This window comes from Halichoeres trimaculatus, unplaced genomic scaffold (genome assembly GCF_033239565.1).
Source record: "Halichoeres trimaculatus isolate MK-OKI-2021-1 unplaced genomic scaffold, fHalTri1.1 fHalTri1_scaffold_7, whole genome shotgun sequence".
Lineage (NCBI taxonomy): Eukaryota > Metazoa > Chordata > Actinopteri > Labriformes > Labridae > Halichoeres > Halichoeres trimaculatus.
In genome coordinates this window covers 12,006,259-12,031,408 of record NW_027437185.1, presented here as the reverse complement: position 1 = coordinate 12,031,408, position 25,150 = coordinate 12,006,259, and the positions used below count along the sequence as shown (strand labels likewise).

Genomic DNA, 25,150 nt, shown 5'->3' with positions numbered 1-25,150 from the left:
AAAAAATGGGTGTGACCCTGAAAACCCCCTCCTAGGTGACTGGCTGCAGTAAAGGTCAATAACTCTGTTTCCCTGTTTGTTCTTTTGGAGCTGTGGTCAAACCTTAAAAAATGAATACACCTCCTATAAATGTTTCTCAAATCCATGTGTCATGGTGGTATGAAGATACTATTTGGCTGCACTGTTCAAGTCCTCTTTTTTTCTAAAAAGGTCTCTTTTTCATTAGTTATAAATAGGGATGCACCAATACAGATTGGTGGTATTAGTTATCGCTGTATTGGTGACCCTCAAAGCTGGATCGGTATCAGTGGGAAGAGATCCATGGTGCTAATCTAGGCAAACAGCTCTATGCCTTTTTGTTTTTTCACCAGTGCTCTTTGCTACTTGATTTGAAATGTTACCTCTGATGCACTTGCTCTGTTTTTCGCTCCATTACTAGTTTACAGGGTATAAAAGTTTACATTTAAAAATAACTACTGTACATTCTGAACAATTGTTTTGATGGTAAATATTTACATATATACATAGTCTAAATAGATATTAACTTCAGTATCCATATACTCATTTTTTGCCTTTTACCCAAAACATTACCAGTCTTACCACACAGTGGAGCATGCAGGTTATCATTTAACACTGGTATCAGATCGGTATCGGTCAATACCAAAGCCCAGGTATCAGTTTCAGTATCAGTATCAGTATCGGAACTAGAAATGTTGGACAGTGCATCCCTAGTTATAAGACATTTAAAAATGTTTTTATACAGGTTTTACTACATGTTTTACAATGATTGACAGCTGCCATTCCTGTGTAGTTCAGTATCAGGAACAGATCCTCTACTGCACAGACTCTGGCTGGGAGGTGATGGCGCCGCTAATGTGGTATTTTGGCTACAAAACCGTACAATGGTAAAAAGTGGTGTCCATTCTATAAACAGTCTATGGTTGGTACAATCACTTGTGTGACTCAAACAACTCAAGTTTAAAAAACCCTGAAAATTCCCTTTAATCTTATTTTTAAGCGGTAGGTCAATCATGATGGTGATTCAGGAAAAAGCCTGAATAATTTATGTAGATATATTTCATGACAGTCAAATCAATAATGTTCAGGACTTTCTTGCTCAGACTTGGGCTGTGACACTGAAGGGACATCAAGCCAGGCCTTCACCAACCTCAGGATACACCCTGAGGTCAGGGGTTGGATAGTTCAATGGCTCAGTAAAATTTTTAGAACATTCAAAATAAAAAGATGGGAAGTCACGTAGAGCTATCCTCCTCACATAATGCATATTCTGGAGTTTCATGAAGTTCATCCAGAAGTTGTTGAGCTTTGTGTGGTCGACAAACACTCAGAGGACATCGGAGGAGCTGTTATGTTCGCGTGACTGAGAACTTATCTGTCAGCCCGGATGACTCTTGTCATTTTCGGCCAAACAGACAGAACTCTTAACTCAGTTTATAATCCAACAAAATGTTTATTGACCTTACACAGTGTTTCTGGGTCTGAGCTGCTCTGAGCCTGCATGTTGTAAACAACCTCTGAAGGCTGTGGAGAAAGTGAGGCTGTTTAGTTAAAAGCAGTTTTACAAGGGATCCGCCTCCCCATCAGTTAAAAGACCACCAGCTCTGGATGTTGTGCAGCTGAAAGCAAATGGACTTATTAAGCATCTGATATGAGAGCGCGAGCCAAACACTCACAGATAACTACTTTCATCTGCCCTGTTTGTGTGGAGTGAATGAGGACAGGCCCACAATGAGGCTGTATGTGTGTGTGATGTCCCTGGAAGTCAACCAGGAGCGTGCCATGCTGATAAAAACTCTGGTATTTCAATCTCATGATTCAGTCTGTGTTGGAGCATCCGGTACAGTATGTGAAGAACCACAGTCTGTCCATTATTGTCCTTTATATGCATTCAGCTCCACATTCAGGTCAAAGGTCACTCAAATTCAGCTCTTTACAAGCCATATGAGGCTCCTTTCCCCAGCAGGTTCAACATTTGAATGATTTTCTTCCCCCTCGCTCTCAAACTGAACATGACTATTGGTTCCTGCAGAATGTACTGACCCAGTTTTATAACCAGGAATCAGTTCCAGCCCTCAGTTTGCATGACTGTGTCATAAAATACAGGGGCTAAGCACTCCAACATTGAGGGGAACATGGGACCACTCCACAGAACCTACTTCCTTCCAACTTTAATCCCCCTGATGTTTCATACCTCCTCTCCTAAGTGCTCTGTGACGATGGCCCTGTGAAATGTAACTGTGCAGCGGAAACGTGTCATTTCTCACGTTGTCAGAGCTGATCAGAGTATCAGCAGATACACGGACTGTCTGGCAGAGAGACCCTTGAGTTTGTGCCTTTGTGAGGCTAAACTAAACACCACAAGAAAAAAAAACTCCTCGCCAGCCGCCTCCGCTTATTAAACAACGCATTCTCACGCCTAAAGCAGCTGATGTCATGACTGAGCCGTGGCCAACTATAAGTGAACTGTGCTCTATAAATGGATGAAGAGAAATGACTTTCTCCCTCAGTTATTGCTCCTCGACTTGGAATCTTCAAACAGAGCAGGACTGTGTGGAGCCGTGGACATTTTGTGCATGCTTACACTGTGTAACAAATTCCTGTGTGAGGTCCTGTCTGTCTGCTGTGACCTGTATATGCAGCGGGGGCTGATAGAGACGAGTGCAGTCAAACATGCTTTCCTTGGCTGTGTGGTTAAAGTGCACAATATTCTGACAGTTTGACAAGTCCAGCTCTTTTCTTAATGGGGACTTCTCTGTAACTGTGGCACTTCATTAATACTCTCATTTTGTACAAACTGGCCAAGTGAGCTCCCTGGAGGAGAGTCATATCTGGAGGCTGCGCTCTTAAATTAGAACATATTATTTGGGTGATGTGTTCTTGCTCTTCAGAGATGAGTTTGTTTTTCAGAACATCTGTTTAACTTCCCAGAGTATCAGATTTCTCCTCCCAACAACTAATCTCACAGGAGATGGTTGAGCTAGTGGCAAAATAGAGCAATTATGTGATTGGCCTTTGATTACTGACTGTTTCCCTCTCATTTGTCGGATGAGTTTGCCATTTGGAGGGTCAGACCTCCTGGGATTACTCTGACAGCCCGTCTTGGCTACATGACACTGTTTGCATTTGAAACATGGATATAAAAGATTTCTTTGTCCAACATTTTAAAGGATCCATTTTGGGTAAAACACAAATTTCACCTCACACTGCTCAGATTGCTCTGTTGATTTATCGTGTAGCAAATGTCTTTATACTGTGAGCCAAACTGTGTATTCTTAAGCACCTACTTACATTTCAATTTCTTCCTCTCCCTGTTTGTTACCTTTCTTTCCGTCTGCCCAGCTGTGCTGAGTTGTGTGTGACAGACTCCAGCTCTGTCGCCCTTCTTTCCCCCTCCTTCTCCTCCATTCCTAAAACCCAAGACCCCTTCCTCCTCCTCCCCCTCCTGCTCCTGCTCCTCCTCTCCCCCCAGCTTCCCAGTCTAATTGAAGCCAGAACCTGGGAAAATCCTGCAGGTAGGACAGGAATCCAGGGTGGAAAATAAACCAGATCCCGAGCGCCACAAATTCCATCATGCAGCCTCACTTCCTCCGAGCCACCAGGGCCTGGGCAGCGTGAGCTCGACACCTTGTGCGTGCCCGCTCAGAGCCGCTTTTAATATACGAGTCAAACACACACTCAAACTGGGCCAGTTTTTACTGTACACACTTGTAGCAGTTAATCTCGCACACACATAGTTAAGAACAAAGCTGCGACAGATGATGTTTCAGCTAATTGCATTGGCTTATAAACATGTACAGAGCTTTAAATACAGAAATACTGAAAAAAAAAACCTTAAAATTCTTACAATACTTGAAAATGTCTTTGTAATGTTTAAATAAAAACTCACAGAATCTGAACTGGAAGCTGCCAGCAGCAGCAGCCTTTACCACAGGGTGTGCTTACAATCAGACTAATAGACACCATGGGTGTCAGACGAGGCCTGCTGTTTTGTAAACTTACACTTGCTAACCTGGCCATTATGCCTGCTCCAGTCAAAGAGGCTGACTTCTGTTTGATGTTATTTACTGAGGGTTTTTGAAGCGTTATTTAATATACACCCTCAGGGCCTTCGTCCTCTCGCCTTCCTACGTTTTATGTGTGTGAGGTACAAACGCTCTGGGAGCAGAGGAGGAAGAAGGGCTGTTATGCCGCTATGTTTGTGAGCAGGGATAAGCCATGAGGGTTCCTTAAATGAAGTGTGACACCTGGTGTAAACTTCTGAGGAGCTGCAGGGCTTTTGTGGAGGCAGAGAACCACACTCTCACACTCTCCTTCTCACACACACACACTCACACACACTCGCTAATGTGATCCTCTTACTTTCTGCGGACTTCTGGCTTAAAGTGAAGTTTTGGATGGAAGGAGTTATGAGAACTTATGCTTCTTTAACCTAAGGAATCTAGCCATTAGACACCCCCCAGTCCCAGCACACACTCTCACACACCCCTCTCCCACCCTGGCTGTCTCCCCTGCTGGCTGGGAGGTCAGACAGAGCATGTGAGGGCCCTTTTCCTCCCAATTAGTCTGCCTGCTAATGAGGCCCAACCATCCCCTGTACCACACTGCCACCCATTCCTCCTTACCTCCATACCTCCACCTCACCCTCCCTTTCTCTCTACACACACACTTACCACCATCAGCCCTGAGGCCCAAACCAGGGTCACCTCTCTACCTTCTCCGCCCCCTGCTCCCACACCACTACCACCCCACTGGGTATAATTATCACGCAGCCGGCTTATAAAAACTCTGCTGCACAAGCCAGGCAACCTGTAACCAGGAACCACAACACACACTCTTCACCAGTGTGTGCGTGTGTGTGTGTGTCTTTGAGCTGTCAGGGAGCAGATACATGAACAGCTGAATCTTCCTGCTGTGGTATCTGATCTGATCCACACATCCTGGGTTTGTTGTCACTGGGCAAAGTCACGTGCTGCTGTGTAACAGGATCCCCCCCAACAAGGTCAGGGGTCACACTTCCTGTTTCCTGTCTCTGCTAGGTCGTCACAGGGTCTCCCTGTGAGGGTCAGGGACCTCCTCTGCCTTTTGTTTGGAGCGTCAGAGCTCTGGGGGGGCACAGCGGAGCTTGGGGCTCCTCTCTGGACCTGTCAAAGTGTTAGCACTCCCTAACTTTATCTTCCCCTCTCCTTCCTCCGTGCCTTTTCATCTTCCTACACACCCCACCTGGTCATCATGTGGTAGCTTTCAGCCTGTCTTTTTTTCTCCACGTGTCTGTCTTTGCTCTTACTCTGCTACTTTTCGGCTCGCTCAAGCTGTTTTTTGTGTGTTTCTGTTAGCTGCAGGCCAAGCCAGAGCAGGCAGCTGGCTCCACCGCTCGCTGAAACCTGTTCACCCGTACGAGTTTACCACTAGGTGTGATCATGGGACACAGTGACGGTCTGCTGATGTGGAAATGGAGGGTTTCTTAGCAACACATGACTCTGGGAACCACGGCGATAACGTGTAAAGCAGACGAGCAGCAGACAAAAAGAGATTGTCTGAGGGGTGTAATCTGATTTAGCATCCAGCGACCTGTGCAGGAACGAGACGTTTTAAACTATTAAACCCCAGCAGACAATCAAGCATATTCACAGACATGAGTCAGGATGTTTACTCACTCAGCCTCAAAAAAGACTCAGAAATGTTGTCATACCATTTATATCTCAGCCCAGGCAGACTTAACCCTGTGTTACCATGTCTTCACACACACACACACACACACACACACACACGCACACACACAGGTCTGGAAACAGTGAACTTAATGCTCTTTGTTAAATGTATGGAGTTAGGAAAAACTTTCCTGCCAACGTCTAAAAATTCATTCAGATTTCACTCCACTCTGGAGAAATCTGGAAATAGCCTTATGGGCTTAGTCAGAAAGGTGGAGTGGATACACGCCCAGTTTAACACAGGACTGGAGAGCTCCTTTTCCCCTTCTGTTTTCTCTTCCAACTGGAATTAACATCAGGAAATTAATCTTGTCTGCATTTACTGTCTGGAGCTGAGCTCCTATTGCGTGACATACTTGACCACGGACAGATAGAGGAAGTCAAGAAGGGGGGAGAGAGAAAACAGAAAGAAAAATGAAGGACCACAGCCCCCCCCCCTCCCTCCCTCTTTTCATTACAGATTCAGTTGAGTAATAAGTCGCAGGCAGCGGGTGGAACTGCAGGCCAGGCTGTCGTTCCCCAAACACAGCTCTGCCTGTCAGCGTGCTGAGGAGCTTTCCATGACTCACTCTGTGGAAAAGGCCTCCTGTCATTCCTCTGTCTCTCAGTCCATCTTTCTCCTGAGCCGTACCTCCTTCAGTCCCACCGTCTGTCTTTTCTCTTGGCTCTCTCCTCCTGAAGAGAAGCTGCAAACTCGGCAGAAGCTCAGGAGCTCAGAGTCCATGAGGGGATTGAGCTTAAGAGAGGTCAGCTTCCTTTAGTTATCACAAAAACTGAATGCTGAACTGAAACAAGGTTCTGCAGGTTTTGTTTATGGTTTTCACTTGAGTTTGTAGATAAAGAATAAAAAAAACAGTGACGGAAAAGAAGAAATACATCTTAATATATGTTCCATGATTTTTTAAATAGACTGTTAACCCCCTAAACCAGAGAACCTGCTTCGATAGAGACAAAAGAATTAAAGGATAATTAAATTTGGGAACAATTAGGGTCATTGAAATTTTTCTTTTATCTACACTTTTCTCATGCAAACCATCTCATGAGTCAAGATTTAGGATTGGCACCAATCTAACAGAAGTCTTACTGAACAATAAACACATACAGATAGTTAGATGTGTTGATAACAAGACAACAACAAAGTAGTCATCATTTACTTCCTGCTGATTGGTCACCATCTAGCTGTTCAGGTGCTTTTTCTCCCTACTGTGATATAATTTAAGCCAACCAGCAGAAACAGCATCAGCATTAGTCTGGATTTTTTTATTTATTTATTTATCTTTTGTAATTAATTAATTAATTTATTTATTTATTTCATTTTTTTATTTGGGGGGGGGGTCGCGCGCTTTAAAAATTTATCAAATTTAATTCAACTAAACAAATTTACTCCTTTAAGTCCTACCACGGACAGTTCTGTTTAATCAAAAGCTTCATGAGAGTAGATCAAAACAAGTGAGTCGAGGTTGAGGGTGAAGATGCCAGAGGAGCTTTAAGATGCAGAAAAGGCTCCAATAGAGTCATTAAGAATTTAACATTTACGGGGTCATTAATCTATAGTTTGATGATTTGTTTTCAGCTCAGCTCATTTGAATAGCTCATTTTGGAAATAAGGACATTTAAAAAGCTTCTTAAAGAAAGTGCATAAAAATACACAAAAAATTAAAAGAACAAATGTAAAAGTCATTAAAAAGACTATTTGAACTGAATCAAAGGAAAAATGACAGAAATAAACAGAGTTGAAATCAGACCACCACCCAGTGTACGGTGTTTGCTACCACTGCCATTAATTAGCAGTGTATAGTTCATTTCTAAAACACTCTTAATGTTTCTGTAATAGTTAATCCACCAGAATGTGCAAGCTTTTTAATCAAAATATCTTTAATTTTAAAACACCGTTATTGTCATTACACATAAATTCTCAAATGTACTGTTTTACAAGAGAGCAGAGAAAAGTAGAGCAAAATATGGATGAAATAATATAAATATAAACTCAGCTTGAAATCCCTCACTCCTGTTCAAGTAATGAAGCAAGGAAAATCTCTGAAAAACAAAGATTCAGAGCTAAAACTCTCGTAAAGCTGCCTTTTTATTTATTTTTATGACAGATGGTCTAATACATCTGTTAAGCACTGTATCAATGAAAACAAATAACAGCAACGAATCAGTGCAAAGTTGTGCCATTTAAAACAGGTATGATTTAATTTAAATTCAGATTTAACTACGTTTTGTAAATATTCCGATTAAAAAAGCAGCAGTAAACAGGTGATTCCCAGACTATATTAAAAAGACCTGAGAGTTTGATCAGAACTGATGGTTTCTGGGAGTTCGTTCAGATTTCTGGAGCATAAAAACTGAACACTGCTACTTTTTGTTTGTTTCTGACTCTAGAGACAGAAAGCAGATCTGTCCCAGACAACCTGAGCAATCTTAATGGTTCATACTGAATTTATTTTGGCTCCAAACCACATATTTCTCTCACAAACAGAGGCAGCATTCAGACCTCAGATCTGGAGTGATGTGATCACCTCTCCTGGTCGTTGCTCTGAATCAGCTGCAGTTGTTTGACTGACTTTTTAAAGAGACCTGTAAATCAGTCTTATGTCAGTAAACTGTATGAATACAGAGCAGGGGTCAGCATTCTTCATCAGTTAGTTTGACAGAAACATTCATACGTCACTTTTGTGCATTGGAGCAGTTACAGAAAACATCAACAGGAGAAGTAACATCAGGACTTTTATGAGCACGTGGTGAGCAGTGGGAAGTCTTCAGCTCTCTAGATTAGATTCGTAAACAAGATGTGATGAAGCATCGATAGAAACATTCAGAGCAGAAGATTGCGTCTGCGTCGAGTCATGAGCAGCTTGCCCAGACAAGTCCTGTGTGTGGAGCGGAGGACACAACATGAGGCCTGATCCCAATCACACACGCTGACAAGAAACCTCTTTTTCCCCACGCTTTGTCTTCATCCCTCACTCTCTGCCTTCTCTTCTCCCAGCATCACTCCATCTTCAGATTCTCCTCCCCTCATTATGAATTGTAGTAAAGTGAGGACAGTTAACTTACAGTGGGCTCAGCTGGTGATGGGTGAGTGCAGGTTGATTTTTATCAGTGCAGGTCAAACATGACTGTGTTTTGGCTCAGCTGCAGCTGTCGTGTTGAACGCTGACCCTGCGTGGAGTTCATGTCATGTGTGGGAGGCAGTGACAGACTTGTGGTTTCTGTGTCTCTGTCTGGGCTGGCCTGCACTGAGCAATCAGCCACATGTTTGGGCTTTGTGTGCAGCCTTTGAGCTGGTGTTTCCTTGGTGTGACTTGTGCTTTTGTGTTGAGGGGAGGTTAACCCCGCAGCCCGCGGGATGCCTGCAGCCACCCTGATTACACGTTACATGTGTCCAGCTGCTTGCCCCAAACCATCTCCTGATGCAACTTTCCAAACACAGAGGAGAGGAGTTAAAGGAGAGAGGGCCAGATCTCTGCTGCTAATAGAAAACATGCTGAGCAAAAATGTCTCTTTTATTTGTTTCCTCTCTGCTTCCTTTTGCTCTGGGTTCTTTTTAATTGCAGAAGATTCCAGCGACTTGAGGTTTCTCCCTCTTGTGGTAAATCTGGAGGCTCTCGCCGGATCACGCTGTGGCTGAGCCGTGCCAAAAGCGCAGCGTCACTTTCAACACAAACATGCACCCCACCCCTCCCTCATACCGCAGCCGTGGCAGAGGCAGTCAGCCAGTGGGCAGACGACAGTGCACAGAGCCTCAGATAGATGGACCATCCTCCTGTCTCCCTGTGGAGGAAAACAAGGATGCTGCGCTGGCACAGGGGGGCCGCCAAATATTCAACATCACTCTTTTAATCCTCAAAACTCCAAGTTTTAAATTACTTTTATTAACTTGTATCATTTGTTCTTTTCCATATTGTGCCAAAGGCTGGATTTAATCTGCAAATGTAAAACTCTTCTGTTGTTGTCACACTTCAGCATCTCATCACTTACTTCATCAAAAGTGAAACATCAAAACAACCAGCTGTTGGACATGGACTGTGCACATTTAGTTCCACGCAGTGATGTAGTCGAGTCACCATAGCTTGAGTCTGAGTCACCAAAAAATCTGTGTTGATTCTGAGTTGAGTCCTCAGTCCCCTTAAGCCCAGATTACATGTTTGATACTTATTGGGATAATTACACTACTCATTTCATTGAGGATGACAATAGCCAGTCAGAGAGAGACGCCCACAAGGGACCAGAAACGACTGGAAGATGTCAAAGAGGAAATGTCTATGTCTCCCCAACCAGTTCTTCATACAGGAAACTCACATGGTGGAACTTTAGGTAACTTGTAGTATTACGATGAATATTGCCAAGATTGAGTTCAGGCTGAGGAATGCTGCTGTTTGACTCCAGATTAGTGGCTCTAAACCTGCAGTACAGAAAACACATTTAATGAATTATCATTAATGTTTGATGGTCTGAATTTTACAGTGTGATGGTTAAGTTAAGAGTCTCTACTAGAAACCTTGAGTGAGTTGCACAGACTGTAAGTATGATGCCTACACTAAATGCTTAGTTGAGTCAAACTTCATCCAACTTACCAGCACAGTCTTTATATGCAGAACACACCTGCAGTTATTTATGTAATATTACTTCAAATATCTGTTTAAGGATGAATGTTTGTAGGTTTGTATGAATGTATGTTATGTTTATGTGTATGCATGTTAATGTATGTAGGTATGTCAGTTTTGTAGGTATGTACGTCAGGTCTGCAGGACTTTATAAAAATAATATGTGTGTCAGTGTCTGTGTCTGCCTCAACCCCCTCCTCTGCCTGTATGTTGATGTTTTGGTTGTACCAGGACGTTTCTGGGTAGAGAGTAATCTTATATCTCAGCCAATCACAGCGTGCACAGTGCTCCAGTGACTTTGCGTGTCAATTAGCAAGTGGAAGAAGCTATCCTGAGCAGCTACGATAGTTGACGTAGCACTGAGAAAGAAAAATGAAACCAAAATGAAACAAAACGTCAAACAGATAAAGCTTTTTTCCCAAAGGAGGGTGAAAATTGGCTCAACTTTCACTCACTTTCAGGAAGTGCAATGCAAGTTGGCTTTCTGCTAACCAGGTATGTGTCATATACCAGGGATTAGCTTGTGCTAACATGTCAAGTCAGGTGCACAGCTCTTGAGTCCCTCCCATGTAGAAACGCAATGCTGCAGGTGGTTGTTGGGCTAGTGAATGTGTCCACGTAGCTTCACTTGGAGGCTGTGGGTGTGCGCTACCGCTGGCACTGAGCCAAGGAGGAGGAGCCCAGTTTGATTGTTGTGTTTATGTACAAGAAATGAAAATCTCTGCAGAACCTACCTTTACCAACAGATCACAACTTACCCCAACATCATGGAATCATTGCTTGAGTAGAAGCTAATGTTGTCCTTATTTAGCAGCTAGCTTATGACAGTGTTATCAGTTACAGTAGCAGGAGCATCGCCATCACTTCCCTGGGTGCATCCTGGACAGATGCCTGTGAGAGTTGCATTTGCAGTCTGCCTTTGCCAGCGTTAGCTGTAAAACATACATGCAGGTAAACAAGCACATGTGCCAGCTGTTGCCTGAAAACTGATCTGTTATAACGGAAGAAACAATTCATAACAAGAATTCATTGATCAATAAGCCTGAGTCCTCCTGCGATTCCTGCAGCCAGAGCTAGAGTCCAAGTCCGAGTCCAAGTCCAAGTAATCAGAGCACGAGTCCAAGTCAAGTAACGTGTCCTGCTAATTTGAGCTTAAGTTGCTTGCAGTGAAAATAGGTGTGAGAATGATACGAAGAAGAATTGCGATGACTCTATAACCACATCTCACTCCACCAGCTGTGTATCAGAAGTTGATTAGCAGCAGACCTCAGCATGTTTATAGCTGTGACAGGACTGTAAGCATCTCACCTGCACAAATTTCACCATAAGATTAGTTTGAATTAACCCTTAAAGCAGCAGCTTCACCTTATAGAGGCCTTGCAGAGCTGCTCCTGCAGTCTTGTTTTAATACCAGTGTTTATCTCGCTCTCCTCAAGCCTTTACTTTTAGCTCTGTTCTGAAATACCACAAACAACATCTCCCTCTCCCTGCTTTACAAGTGTTTGCTCGCCTTTTAATTGATTGGCAGAGCGCCCCCTTCCTCCCAAAGTCCAGATGAGTTGCCAGGATACAGACCATGGGAGTAAATCTTTGAGGGACTTCAGCAAATATACACAAATATGGTCAAGTCTTCAACAGCTCAGTACATAAAACACAGATTCATCATGTGGAAAGTTTTTGACTAATGAGACACCTGAGAGCTAAAAAGAAGTCTGAATGTGGACATGTGGATCAGCTGCCCTGTCTGTGAGTCACTGTTTGTCCTCTGACCGAGTGACCAGGCTTTTAGAAATGTAGTGGTCATCCTGAGTGTATGGCCTCAATGTAGAGAAATGAATGAAGGTTTGTCTGGCAGCCATGCTGGAACAAAGTCATGTGTGTTCCCTCTCTAAACCTGAGAGTTTATGTCACTTGTAAAACCCAGATTGACTGCTTTGTATACGCAGGCGGAGGGAACAGGGTTGTTTATCTTCAGCCTGACGTAATTCTGTGATTAGCCCTGGGTTTTTATACCTCCGCTCTCCTCCTCACACACACACAAACACACAAACACAGAGCGTCTGAACCCAGGCAGACGCCGCAGCTGACCTGAGACAGGGCCCATATGAATTCAATTTTCTCCCACAGGCAGCCAGGACAACAAAAAAACAACAACAAAAAATGCATGCTGACATATGCAGATAGGAAGGAAATCAATAAAAAACAAACAAGGAGGCAGAGCGGTGAGATGAAAGGAGGCTGAGAGGGGAGGGGGGCTGGAATTTAGCACATCTGTTACCTTGGCAGGGCTCTCAATCATGTGCAGAGTGGTGGAGGCTGAAAGATGGTCAGAAGGCGGCTGTTCAGGTTGTCTCCAAGCTCGCTCACATGTTTTTCACCCGTGATTGTGAGACGGGAAATGTTTGGGCTTTTTTTTTTCTTAGTTTGTGTTTTTCCAGTGTTCAAAAGCCACGCAACAAAAACATAAAGTGCGAAAGTTGTTCTTTGAATTAACATTTAGCAATCTTTCCCATGTCTTAACCGTTGGTCAGAAGGAATTTGGGGGTTTATATGTAATTGCTTAACAGCTCTCAGACATTTCTGTAATATTTATAAGTTGATTAGTTTACCACAGTACTCAATAAACACTTCTGGTATGTGCTGCTGCACGTTATGAGCTCCTGTAAATCATGAGAAAATATCTGAGTTAAACAACAACTGCTTTTTCAGCCCAGAGCACAAACAGGATTAAGATTCTGTTACCAGTTATTTCTTTTTTATTTGGCATCGTTTTACCCATTGTCTTGTTGTGCAGCCTGTGTATTTATCTTTTCTTCCTTAAACTCTTTACGCTGGCACTTTTAAGGTTTCTACTTTTTTAAAATGAAACAGGATTAAGTAAAGATAATAAACTTCTGTCTTCATCCATCATCCCACTTTCCCAGTTTAGATCTGAGGCCTATACGTCCACTCAGACAGGCTTTGTTATGTGGTGTTGTTGCTCTGTTGCCCTGACATAACCACTCAGGAGAATGATGCTTGCCAGTAACAACACAGTCACACCAGTCTGCTTACTCCACTCTAACTTTCTCCCAGTAAATTACACGGGGAGACAGCCACATCCTTTTGAATGAATCATGTTTGGACAAAAACAACAAAACTGGCAAAGATACCTAAACTGTGTTCCTGCCTGGTGATTATAATTAGGTTTCGGTAAACACCAGTGCTTTTAGATCTCCCTGAGTTTTAGTGTGGAGTTCCCCCTCATACCGTTCTAATCACAGAGCACACGCTCAGATCAAGAAACCGTTAATGCACCGGCACATTCCAGCCACAGAACGAATCACAATCAGGGTGAAACGCTGTTTAACCTCAATACCTCTAACGTCTTCCTGTTTGTCCCACAGTTGCTGCGGCTGGTGACAGTATCCGAGAAGCGCTGGAGAGCACGGTCGCGTGGAGGTGGAAGTGGAGTGGATGGGTGGAGCGACGAAGGGGAAGAAGGGTTTGAGAGTGGAGACTGTGATGATGAAGACGAGTGCGCCGGAGTGTCAGGACTGGGGCCGCCACCAAGACGCAAACGGTTACGCATCTTTGCAGGTTAGACACGAGACACAGCTTTAACTGCAGTTACTGTAGTTTTATGTGTGGTACTGTATCCTTAACTTTAAACACTAGAAAATTGCATCAATAAGTGGAGTAAAAAATGTTGAAACAAGCTCTAAAGTTGTTTACTGCTGCTTTCCAAATTGGAGCTATTTACTTTAAATGCATGAGCAGGTTTGGATTCTTCCGCAGTGAGTCAGAGCGATCTCAGTCCAAACACAAGCAGTGGGCACAGCAGAGAGGTGTTTACATGACTACTGTACATGTTGACACCACCGTGACACTATGCAGCCCGAGACATGAGACTTCCTCAGGTAGCTGCCCGTCCTCAACCTCTTGACCTCACCGCCGTCAATCCGCTGGAAACATCAGACGAGCTCGCTGAAAGCCAAACAAAGAACAAGTGAAGTTACAAACTGCTGTAAGTAAAGAAACTAAACAGCCAGAGAGGGGGAAAGCAGTCAGAAAAGCAGGAACAAGAGGGTTCGATACGCCGACACAAAGCCAGCGCAGCTGAGCAAACACGGCGAAGGGAGTAGTCCTCCAGTCAGGGATGTTGTGGCAGAGATTTGGGTTCGCCGGGCAGAGAGCGGGAGCAGGAACCCGGGGTTAGCACAGGAATCCTGCAGGACCATCACTTCCAGCAGGCTGGGCTGTGAGAGTGTGTTGCCCTCTCTTGTGAACTCCTGTTAGTCTGACTTTACAGTTCTGCCTCAGCACACAGAGTCATCACACCGTTCCTCTTTACAAGCTGCCGACTGTTCACACAGACGGAAATTAACACAGACCTTATACTCTGACAGAGATGTCAATATCCGTATCACTCTAAATTTTCCTTATCTGCTCTGTTTGTTAGCAGATTTGCATTGAGTGTGCCTGTCTGCGCCTCTGGAGTGTGTGTGTGTGTGTGTGTGTGTGTGTGAGTATACAGGCACATGAATGCCTGTTTGAGCCTGTTTGTACACGAGCAGTAATGTTTGCAGACCTTGGAGAGTCCCTGCTCATTGGCAGACACACAGATAGCTGCTGATAGCCTGTGATGACCCAGCTAAATGCTGACCTAGCGTGGTCGCTCAGCCCCTTTTGGTCAAACAGAGGGCTGAGGTTCAAAGGTCAACCTGCTGAGCATGGGGCCTAATGGGCTGCCTGTCTGTGGTCTGCTGCTCCCAGATGAAGGAGGCAGATCTGGTTTCACAAAGCCTGACTCAGAGCAGACACACGCAGGTACACACACACACAAGAGCTGGGAAAGGTGACAGAAGCTACAACAACAAGGTGCGGACAGGACCGAGGCAGCGCAGGAACCTCAGTCCAGCCCAGCTGTCAACCTGCTGACCACACTGAGGACATTCCCATACAAGCGTAACGACTGGTCTGTCCTCACTCATTCTCCAGCAGATTCCATGACCTTCTGATCACTAATACTCCTCATCCACAAAACACACATAGACATACACACTTTTCTTCCTGACCAATCAAACCTCAAGCCGCACATTCCCCAGAGCATTCCAGACCAGGGGAGCTATTCCAGGACAGGGACTTCCCCTTCACCTCCCCCACCCCTCCAAAGTCAGACCAACAGCTAGTTACAAGACTGACACGGCTCACACACCAGACAGATCACTCATCGACCAACTCAAAAAAGTAAGACCATATGTAAAATATTGTCAAAGTCAGAATTTGATGGTTCACAAAACACTCAGATCCTACATTTCTTTGGAACAGTGCTAAGACTTATCAGATGTTAAATCTCAACAATGTGACTCTTTTATAAAAATTGAATGATCATTTTTTATTTGAAAGCAACATGTTTTAAAACAGTTAAGACAGCAGTGCTCCACCCCTGTCTTAAAAACTCTGAGTCACCATTTGGGGACCCAGGAGACCAGTTTCTGGAGTTTTGAAAGTGAAGCATTGTCTCATACTCGCACGATACAAAATTTCAGCTGCTCAACAATTTCAGGTTTGTTCTTTGATTTCATGAATGATTTCAGTGGGTGCAAGTCAGGACATCAAGAGGCCACTTCAGCACCTGCACTCTTCTACTACAGAGCCACAGGATGTAATGTGGTCTGGCATAATGCAACGTCTTCCCTGTATGGAGATATTGTAGAGACCACAGCACTATTTTAAAGTGCATATGCATCCCTAAACCATTACTGGTTTCCAAAAAGAATATCAAATTCTCCCTCCTCAGAACCCAGGATGGTTTTCTACTTTGCCTCATTGTGCAGCTTAAATGTGCTCAAAGGTTACATTGATGTGGTTTCCTTTTTGCATTGTACAGTTGCACAGTTTCAGCCTACATTTGTGGACGCAGCAACAAAGTGTGAGCCTATGCAGTTATTTCCACCACAGAGTCATCCATTCATTTTCCACCGCATATCCAGGTCTGGGTTATGGGGACAGCAAAGCTATCAACCATGACCAATAACCTCTGTTCCCACTTCCACCAGCTCCTCTGGGGGGTACAGAGTAGTTCCAAGGCCAGCCGAGAGATACAATCTCACTGTCGTGTCCTGGGTCCACCTCGGGGTCTTCTCCCAGCTGGGCATGCCCCAAACACCTCTCCAGGGAGGTGTCAAGATGGCATATTCACAAGATGCCTGTACCACTTCATCTGGCTCCTCTTGATGAGGAGCTGTGGTTCTACTTCGAGCCTCTCCCAGATGATGGGCTCTGAACCCTACCTCTGAGGCTGAGCACAGACACCCTGTGGAGAAAGCTCGTTTTAGCTGCTTGTATCGGCGATCTTGCTCTTTCGGTCACTACCCACAGCCCATTGCCATAGGTGAGGGTTGGAGCGTAGATTGACCGGTAAATTAAGAGCCTTGTCTGGCTCAACTCTCTCTTCACCACAACAGACCTGTAAAGGGTCCAAATCACTGTGACGCCCCGATCTGTCTGTCAATTTCTCCCTCTGTTCTCCCCTCACTTGTGAACAAGTCCCCAAGATATTTAAAGTCCTCTACCTGAAACAAAGACTCTCTATTGACCTGGAGTGGGCAGTCCACCCTTTTACAGCTGAGAACCATGGCTTCAGACTTAGAGGTGCTGATCTTCATTCTGGCTGCTTCACACTCGGCTGCAAACTGCCTCAGTGCCAACGGGACCACATCATCTGCAAAAAGCAGAGATGGGATATTAAGACCCCTAAACCTGACTCCCCCATCACTTGTCTGCACCCAGAAATCCTGTCCATAAAAGTAATGAACAGAGTCGGTGACAAAGGGTAGCGCTGGAGAGGTCCAACCCTGACTGGGAATGAATTGGACTTACTGTTGGAAATAAGAACCAAACTCTGACTCTGAAAACACAGAGATGAAGAATAGCTACAGAGTGGTGTCTGTTTTTAATGCAGTGCAGCCTGAGGACCCAGAGATCACAGCTTCACAGAACTGTTTTTCTCCAGATTCTCTGAATCGTTTCATTACATAATGTTCTGTTAGAGAAAAATTCCTTCTGATTTTACGCTGAAGAACATTAAAATGAAATTGTAGAACCATTGATTTATGCTCATTTTGACAGAGTGGTGAATCTCTTCCCATATTTACTTCTTGCTCTCGGCCTGTCTGGAATGACCTTTTTACACCCTGTCATGTTACTAACCTGTTGAAAACCAACCTCATTATTTATTCCACCAACATTACACAACTTTTTCAGTGTTTAGAATAGAAAATACTTCCCTGAGGAGAAATTCATGAGTCATAGCAGTAATCAAGAAAATAAAAATAAGAAAGTGTATAGGAAGTGTAAAATGTTCATAAGAAAATAGATGATGACAGCTTGTCCATCATTCTCCAGTTCAGCCAGCCTCCACCTCCACAGGGTCCAGGACTGAGCTTCTTCAGTCACGCTCCATCTCTGTCTCCTGGATCCTGTCTGCTCACAGCAGGTGAAGCTCTTCCAATGTGGCGTTGGTGTCCAGTGTTAGTTCCATTAGCCATTTTTGAATAGCATGATGCTACTCTGCCCTCTGGTATTCCCTCTGTTGCTGGGTTAGCACGGCTAGCTCGTCCATCTTATTGGAGATAGATCTTATGTTCCCAATAACGATGGATGGAAGGACAGGTCCATGTCGTCACTTCTTAGCTCACACCTGAGAACCAGCACGTCATCTTCACCTCCTTCTCCTCACCTTGTGGGGAAACATCTGGCCTTACACCAGTTAGCATTGACATGCTACAGGCTGCAAACAGCTGTGTTCACATGTAAACAATGCAGCCATGGTTACATGTAGGATCTCCAGACAAACAGGAGAAAAAGTAGTAAAAATATCTCTAAAGCCACAAAAAGTTTGGTGTCCATGACCAACAAATGAGCCATACAAAGTAATGATCCACTCAAAATACAAAGATTACAAAAAAAGAGACAAAAAAGTTACAAGAAACATACAAAGAAAACAGAGCTGCTGCAACAGGCAGCCACAACCAATAGGGCAGCGCATAGCAACCTGACCCTCTCTGTGTGGAGTTTATACGTTCTCCATAGTCCAAAAACATGCTCACCAGGTTGACTGGTGGCTTTAAAATTGCCCAAAGATGTGCATGTGTGTGTTTGTAGTTGTTTGTCTCATCATATTAGCCCTGTGATAGACTGGTGGCCTGTTTAGGGTGAACGCCCTCTTACCCAATAACAGCCGTGATAGGCTCCAGCCCCCAGTCACATGTGTTTGTGTTATTTCTAACATATCTCTTTATGTGGATACAATGACACTCATGTTTGTCTCTGAGTGAATCATTCCTCTGTAGTTGTCCTCCTGATATCTGTATGACTCTCTCTGCTTGTGATGAATGCTCACCTATGTTTCCCTGCTCTCCTGCCCACCTGGTCTCTGACTAAACACTCTCTCATCGCTCCTCTTCATTCCCTCATCCTGACTCACTTTTCTCCCACACTCTCACTTCAAAATGTCATGCAGTGATTAAAAATAGAGCTACATGGTGCTGCCTCAGTAATACAATGCTGATTCATTTACTGTAATAAGTCTTAAAATGTGTGTGAGAGTGACATCCTGCCAGTGAGATTACAGCCAAACAACTGGCACCACAATGAGAGACAGAAAAGAGTGTAATTCTCACAAGTTTGTTGACTGAATGTAGCTCCTGAAACCGATGAGTCACACTGAGAAAATGTGGAAATCACCCACACATAGCTGTGTTTTTATAACATTCCACTACTCAACTCTGAGCCACTTTCATATACGGCTTTTTAAGAGTCTTATGCTAACTGCTAGACTAAATAACTCATTAAAATGGGTTTTTGATGCAGTGTGGAAACGCTCTGTAGTCTGAGAGCCAACTGTTGGTGGGCTCTGCCATGGCCCAGCAGCCCAGAGCTCTGCCTCGTGTTTTCTTGCTGAGCTGGACGAGCTGTTGCCGTGTGCTGTACCTTGCCATGCTCAGCAGGAGCTGCATGAATAGGCTTCTTGTTACGTTACTGCACTGAGACATTCGGTCACTGTAAGTCGCTGAAGGAAAGCCGTTCTATCAGAAGCATTTGAGTATTATATCAGCACCAGGGGTTAGCAAAATACAAAGTGGAAATATTCCTGTAATGTGAAACACGCAGCTTAAGATGAAAGTCTGGGCAGGGCTCACCTTTCAGGTCTGCAACAAATTTTGTGGCTAGAACAAAGGAGCGTGTAAAAAAAGAAGAATGTGATGAAAGAATGTGGGGAAAGAACAGAAAGAGACAAAAACACCTTTGATAAGTCTAAAGAGTGATACACTGGGAAACCTAAACATTCCTGACTCTCTCTGTGGGTTAAGTTGACAGCCGTACACGCTGCCAGAACGAGGACCTGGTATGTTAATTAACAGCAGCTGCGACCCCTGACCCTCAGCACCTGATAGGTGAGTCACACAGCGCTGGTCCTCCTCAGCAAGGTTTATTACGTCTTCCCCAAAAAGCCATAATCCTGAGAATGTCTACATTAGCCCTGTAAGCTCAGGAAGCATCCTGTATGGACTCCGTTTCCTGCTCCTCTGAGCTTCTTAAACTTTCATAAAGCTGTGCTGCTTCACTTATGGCTGTCATTCCACCTAAATAGTTCTCCACATATGGTCGCCAGGTAGTGAACACGCGTGCCATAGACACGAGACAGAAGAAAACAACCTCAGACAATGCAGATGTGGGAGGATGAGGGCAGGTGGTTGGGTGGAGGAGGAATCTGGATGCCCACGTAGCTTGAGCCCACTTTGCTTTTAACAGCAGCAAATACAGCATCCAAACATGCAGGGGTTCAGATCCACCTTGTTTAACTCAGAGCTAAAGTTAAGTCCCATCCATTTTCTATAACGCTTATCCTGTTCAGGGTCACGGGCGACTGGAGCCTATCCCAGCTGTCATTGGGTGAGAGGCGGGGTTCACCCTGGACTGGTCAAGTTAAGTCCCATGTATTAAAATCAAATTAAACAGTTATGACTCTGATCCTGAATTTATAACTTTAAACATTTTACAGTCAATCCCAGCAGCTCATGGTTATGCTCTAAAATGTGCTAATAGCTGCAGAATCCTTAGTCCTCCACCACGAGAAAGGAAGATCCTCAAGTGCAATGAATTTAGTGATTGTGTTACTTGCTCTTGCCTTTATACTTCCTTTGGTAAACTTTCTTAAATTTTCATAAAAGTTTCATGTAGGCATTAAGGTTATAATAGTTTTGGATTTGTCATTATAGTTTAGTTTTAGTTAGTTTTGACATTTTATTTTCCATTACAGTTTAGTTTTCAATTAGTTTTAGAGAAGGCATTCTAGTTTTTATTTAGTTTTGATTTTTGCAACAAGGCTTAGTTTTAGTTTACTTTTAGTTTAGTTTTAGTTTTTTCATACCTTATTAACCAGGTGCAGGATTCAAAAAGGTCAGAGTAAATATTTTATCACAATGTTTATTTTCAAGTCCAACATAGTGCTCACTGCTCAGTCAATGCTGATACTGAACTGTTGGCTGCTGCCTTAAACACAAGAAAATACTATAAACTTAGTATAAAAAATATAAGCATCAATTATATAAAATAATGTTGACATAGATTACATAAAAATAATATTATTACAAGTTTCGTTTAACTATTACAACCATCGTAGGCACTCATCGCTTTCCTGGTCCTAATTTTAGCAGCTGCAGCTGCTTTGTTTTCCTTGACAACATATGTATGGGGATGACGAGTTTCAGGTTGATTTTAAGTCATTGTGTTAGAACTTTAAGACTCTTTCCCCCTCTTGGAATCCTTATAGGAGAGGGTTTGTAAATAAATTGACACCTACAGCGTCAGGATGTGAACGCTTGTTACACAAACCCCATTCTTACAGAGTTTTTTCACAGGATATTTGATTACAAATATACTAAACAAAAATGAAACATCATGGTCTCGTTTGGCAGCTCTGCATAAACATAGCACAAAAAGCTAAAAATTTGTGTTTGGTAGCTTATTTCTTTGTTGTAACAATGCTGGATGGAAAGTTAGTCTTATACCAAAGCTTCTTTCTGCTAATGCCAAACAGCTTATTCTGTTTTTACTATTGACTCTTGTTTTGAGCATCCTGTACCCCAAGACTTCTGGGGATCCTGTTATTTAAATGAATAATTTTTAAAATTTTATACATGTCTTTTTTTCTTCAGACTTTAATCATCCAATCCAACAAATAACACCAAACAAGAGTCAAAACCAGAATAAGAAGAGAAGATTTGCTCATTAAAAAAAAATGCATATTCTTTACAAATATGTCTCCATTTAAATAAACACGTAACAAACAGGATTTCCAACAGCATATTTATTACAAAGAAGCTTCATTACTAAAACAAAGACGTACCAAACACAAAGTGCCTTTCTTTCTGTGCTCAGTTTGTATTTCAAGTGATTGGTCGTTGCATGAAAAATTAGGTGTTGTTTTACGTTATCAGATACAAACATGCTAAACTCAGAGGACGACCATGATAAACATTACATTTTCCTAGCATTAGCATTAGCCCTGCTGTAGTGTCTCTGTGCTCTCTTTTGGTGACTCCAACCAGAAACATGGATTAACAGCTAAAACCCATCTAATACTTCTCAGAAAACGTTGGTTGGGATTAATTGCATTGATCTTTGTATGTTTCTGTAGCTGGTGTTGCTATGTAACAGCCTAACGATGATTCATTTTTTTCCGCAGAGATAAAAGAGAGTTAGGATAAAAGAACAGATGTTTTTCTTTAGTGTGAAGTTATTTGCAGCCTTGCTCCAAATCAAAATCTTCTCTCCAGAAGAAAAAGCTGGAAAAGATGTCTGCGTCTCTCATCCTTGGCTCACAGACTGATCATTCCTCCGCCAACCTAAATGTGTTTATCTTTGATGTGATTAATGAAGAACTCAAAATAAAAAATGACTTTTCCAAAATGGATACAAAATACTTTAAAGTCTTCAAACAGCTTAAAACCCCCAAATCTGTGTGTTAGAGGAGGTGCTGAGCGTTTGATGGGTGGTGTTGTTTGAGAGCCTGATAATGTATAACACCCTGGAAGTGTTCTGACCCAATGTTCTCTTCCCCCGTCCCTCCTTAAGCTTATAAACAACTTCTGTAAATTCAGCCAATCCTCCTCCTTCCCCACCTCCTCCACGCCCCTCACAAAAATAATGAAGCTTGCCACCATCTGTGTAAACAGGCTTGGCCAGTAAGAGCTGCAGCCTCTCGCTCTGGTTCCTCTGGGAGCCACCGCAAGGCCCTGCATGTACGTCCCTGTTTCAGGACGCAGAGCGTTGGCAGTGGAGGGAAAATAGAAAAGAAGAGGGGAGAAAGGGAGGAGAGGAGCGTTGGGATGAAGTTACCCTCTTATTGGACTCTTGTTGCTCTTCCGCCGTGGAGCTTTCTCAAATCAATCCTGGGATAAAACCCTTAAGATTAGCCAGGAGGCAGGAAGAAGAGCCCTGGTTTTAATTTCTGTGGATACAAGAGCACAGAGTCAACTCAGTTCTCATCACGAGGGGGGGCCCAGCAGAGCTTGATCCATTTTGTAGCCCCATGCATTTTTCTGTGTTTGTGTGTGCCTCTCGGAAAAAGCGTTTGTTTGCTCAAGAGCTTTATTTACATTCACAGGCACTTTTTGGACGCGCTAAATTGATTCCAGGCCCGTTCCTGGGTCATGTCCATCAGCTCAGCCACAGTCCACAAACACTCAGCACACAGCAGGACCATTCTCGAGGCCCGCTACTCCGCTGCTCCCTGCCGCAGTGACACACTGCAGCCATTTTGTGGGAACGTCTTAAAAGCAAAGTTGAGGGCTTGGGTTTGCATTTCATGTGTTAACCCTTTACTTTCACCTGCATTTCTTAAATTCTCCCTCCATCCATCTTTTCCTCTCTGCGGCCTGGCCTCACTTTGTTTTCCCAGACCCCTCTTCAAAGTGACTCGACGATGCAGCGAGCATTGCAGGAGTCCTGCTGTCGATAGACTGAGCCGCTGGAAGAAACTGCAGGCGAGCCACTTGAAAGGGCTCAGGGAGATAGTGAAAGTGCTCCACAGCAGCTCTCTGTGTGTACAGTCAAACCAGCCAAATTGTCGCTCTTGGCTGTGTTTCCAGTGTGCCTCTCCATGACAGGAATGCAGAGGGAATACTGCGTGTTTGTTGGCAGAGCGCTTGCACAACAAACACGTCTCAATCTGCCGGTTACATTTCCTTCAGCAGACTGACTGCTGGACACAGCAGGGGAACGTAAACAGGCCTGTGTGGGATGTGAGCTTCCCTCATTATTAACAGATAAAGATAGTATCCAAAGAATGTGTTCCTCAGAGGCTCCCTGACCGGGTCGTCCTCCAGGCCAACCTGCTGGTCATCTGTTTGGCTCCGTACGTGACCACTCCTGCCTCTTCTTCCCTCTTAATGTTAGACTCTTTTTCCCAATCTCTCCCCTTCTCTCGCTGATAAGAACCGCCATTGTTCCATCTCTCCAGATCAGCCCCTCGCGGCGCTCCCTCCACACCTCTGACCCTCCGTCAACACAGGCCTCAGAGCTGCCGGAGGTTACAGGCCTCCTCTGTACGCGGCGTTGCTTCCCACCCTGAACGAGCCCCTTGCCCTCAGCACAGAATCAACTCTTTGTATGTTTGATTTGTTACGGTTTTTACCCCTCTGACTCTCGCACACACTTTCCACCCTGTAGAGCGGGCGCTACGAGGAGTTCTTGGACAAAATTTATGTCCCTGTTTCAAAGTTTTATTTCTCTTAGAGCTCCCCCTTTTTCTGCTTCCTGCGATCATATTAGCTGTTACTAGACGTGGAGGCCATAAATAAATCAGAGTACGTCTAATTTAAAGACACAGGAGGAGGCTAATGGGCGCAACATGCTGGTCAGCTCCTTGGTGACACCACGGCTTGCTCTTCACTGAACAGTTTAATTAATAGGTGTTGACTTGCATCGGCCACACAGAGCCACGTTTAAAAAGATGTGTCTGAGAGGTTTGGTTTGTTTGACAAGTGGGTGTTGTCTTATCAGAGCAAACCCCAAACATTAAAGCCCTTTTGCGTATTTTTCAGTTTATTTATTTGTTTGGAACCTACTGTTTTTCACTCTAAGCTTTCACACCAGTAACGTTCTTTAGCTGTGCAACATTGTGGCTTTTATCTTTGGATTTTTCAAAAGTTTTGTTTGTGACGAGTACGCATCTGACCAATTAATACGCTTGTTGTTGACAAGTCATATACCAAAACAGTCAACATTAGCTACGTATACATGGACCCAAATATTCCGCTTGCATTCAGTTTATTTGCTCAAACAGAAAGAATTTAACCTTTGTATACACCTCATTCTGGAAGAAAAGTGCCAATCCGAGTGGACAGTTAATCGATTTCACAGGGGTGGAATATTCCTTTCCCCAAACCGATTGAGGTTTCATGTATCCACTCAGACGGAAAGTTGTCAGGGTACGTTCTCTCAGAGCATGCTCAGATATGACGTAAGACGCAACTACAGACGTTCCTCAACTTTAAAAATGGCGGCGAGCCGTCAGCACTGGAGGAAAGTTTGTTTTTGATCCAAACTTTGAAAAAAATGAACATAATTTCAAGACTGGACGGACAAAAAACTCGCAATACAGAGTATTGCAACACCGTGATAAAAAAACTGTTTTTCTGCGCATGCCCCATTGACTATTCTGTTTGATTACAGCAGTGCATGTAGACCAGAGATTGCAATATTCCTTTCCATGTATACTAGTGTTTTGGAAAAAGTCATTCAGAAAGACGAATAACTCCT

The 25,150-nt window shown here is 43.7% G+C and overlaps 1 protein-coding gene across 2 annotated transcripts in view; it reads left to right on the top strand.

Annotated features, from left to right (window-relative positions):
• gpc3 (glypican 3) overlaps nucleotides 1–25,150 on the top strand; it is a 167,928-nt gene that overhangs the window by 135,247 nt on the left and 7,531 nt on the right. For both annotated transcript variants that reach the window (XM_074674851.1, XM_074674852.1), the window contains one exon: nucleotides 13,726–13,918. In XM_074674851.1, coding sequence (XP_074530952.1) covers nucleotides 13,726–13,918 — 193 coding nt within the window. The remainder of the gene's footprint in view (nucleotides 1–13,725; nucleotides 13,919–25,150) is intronic.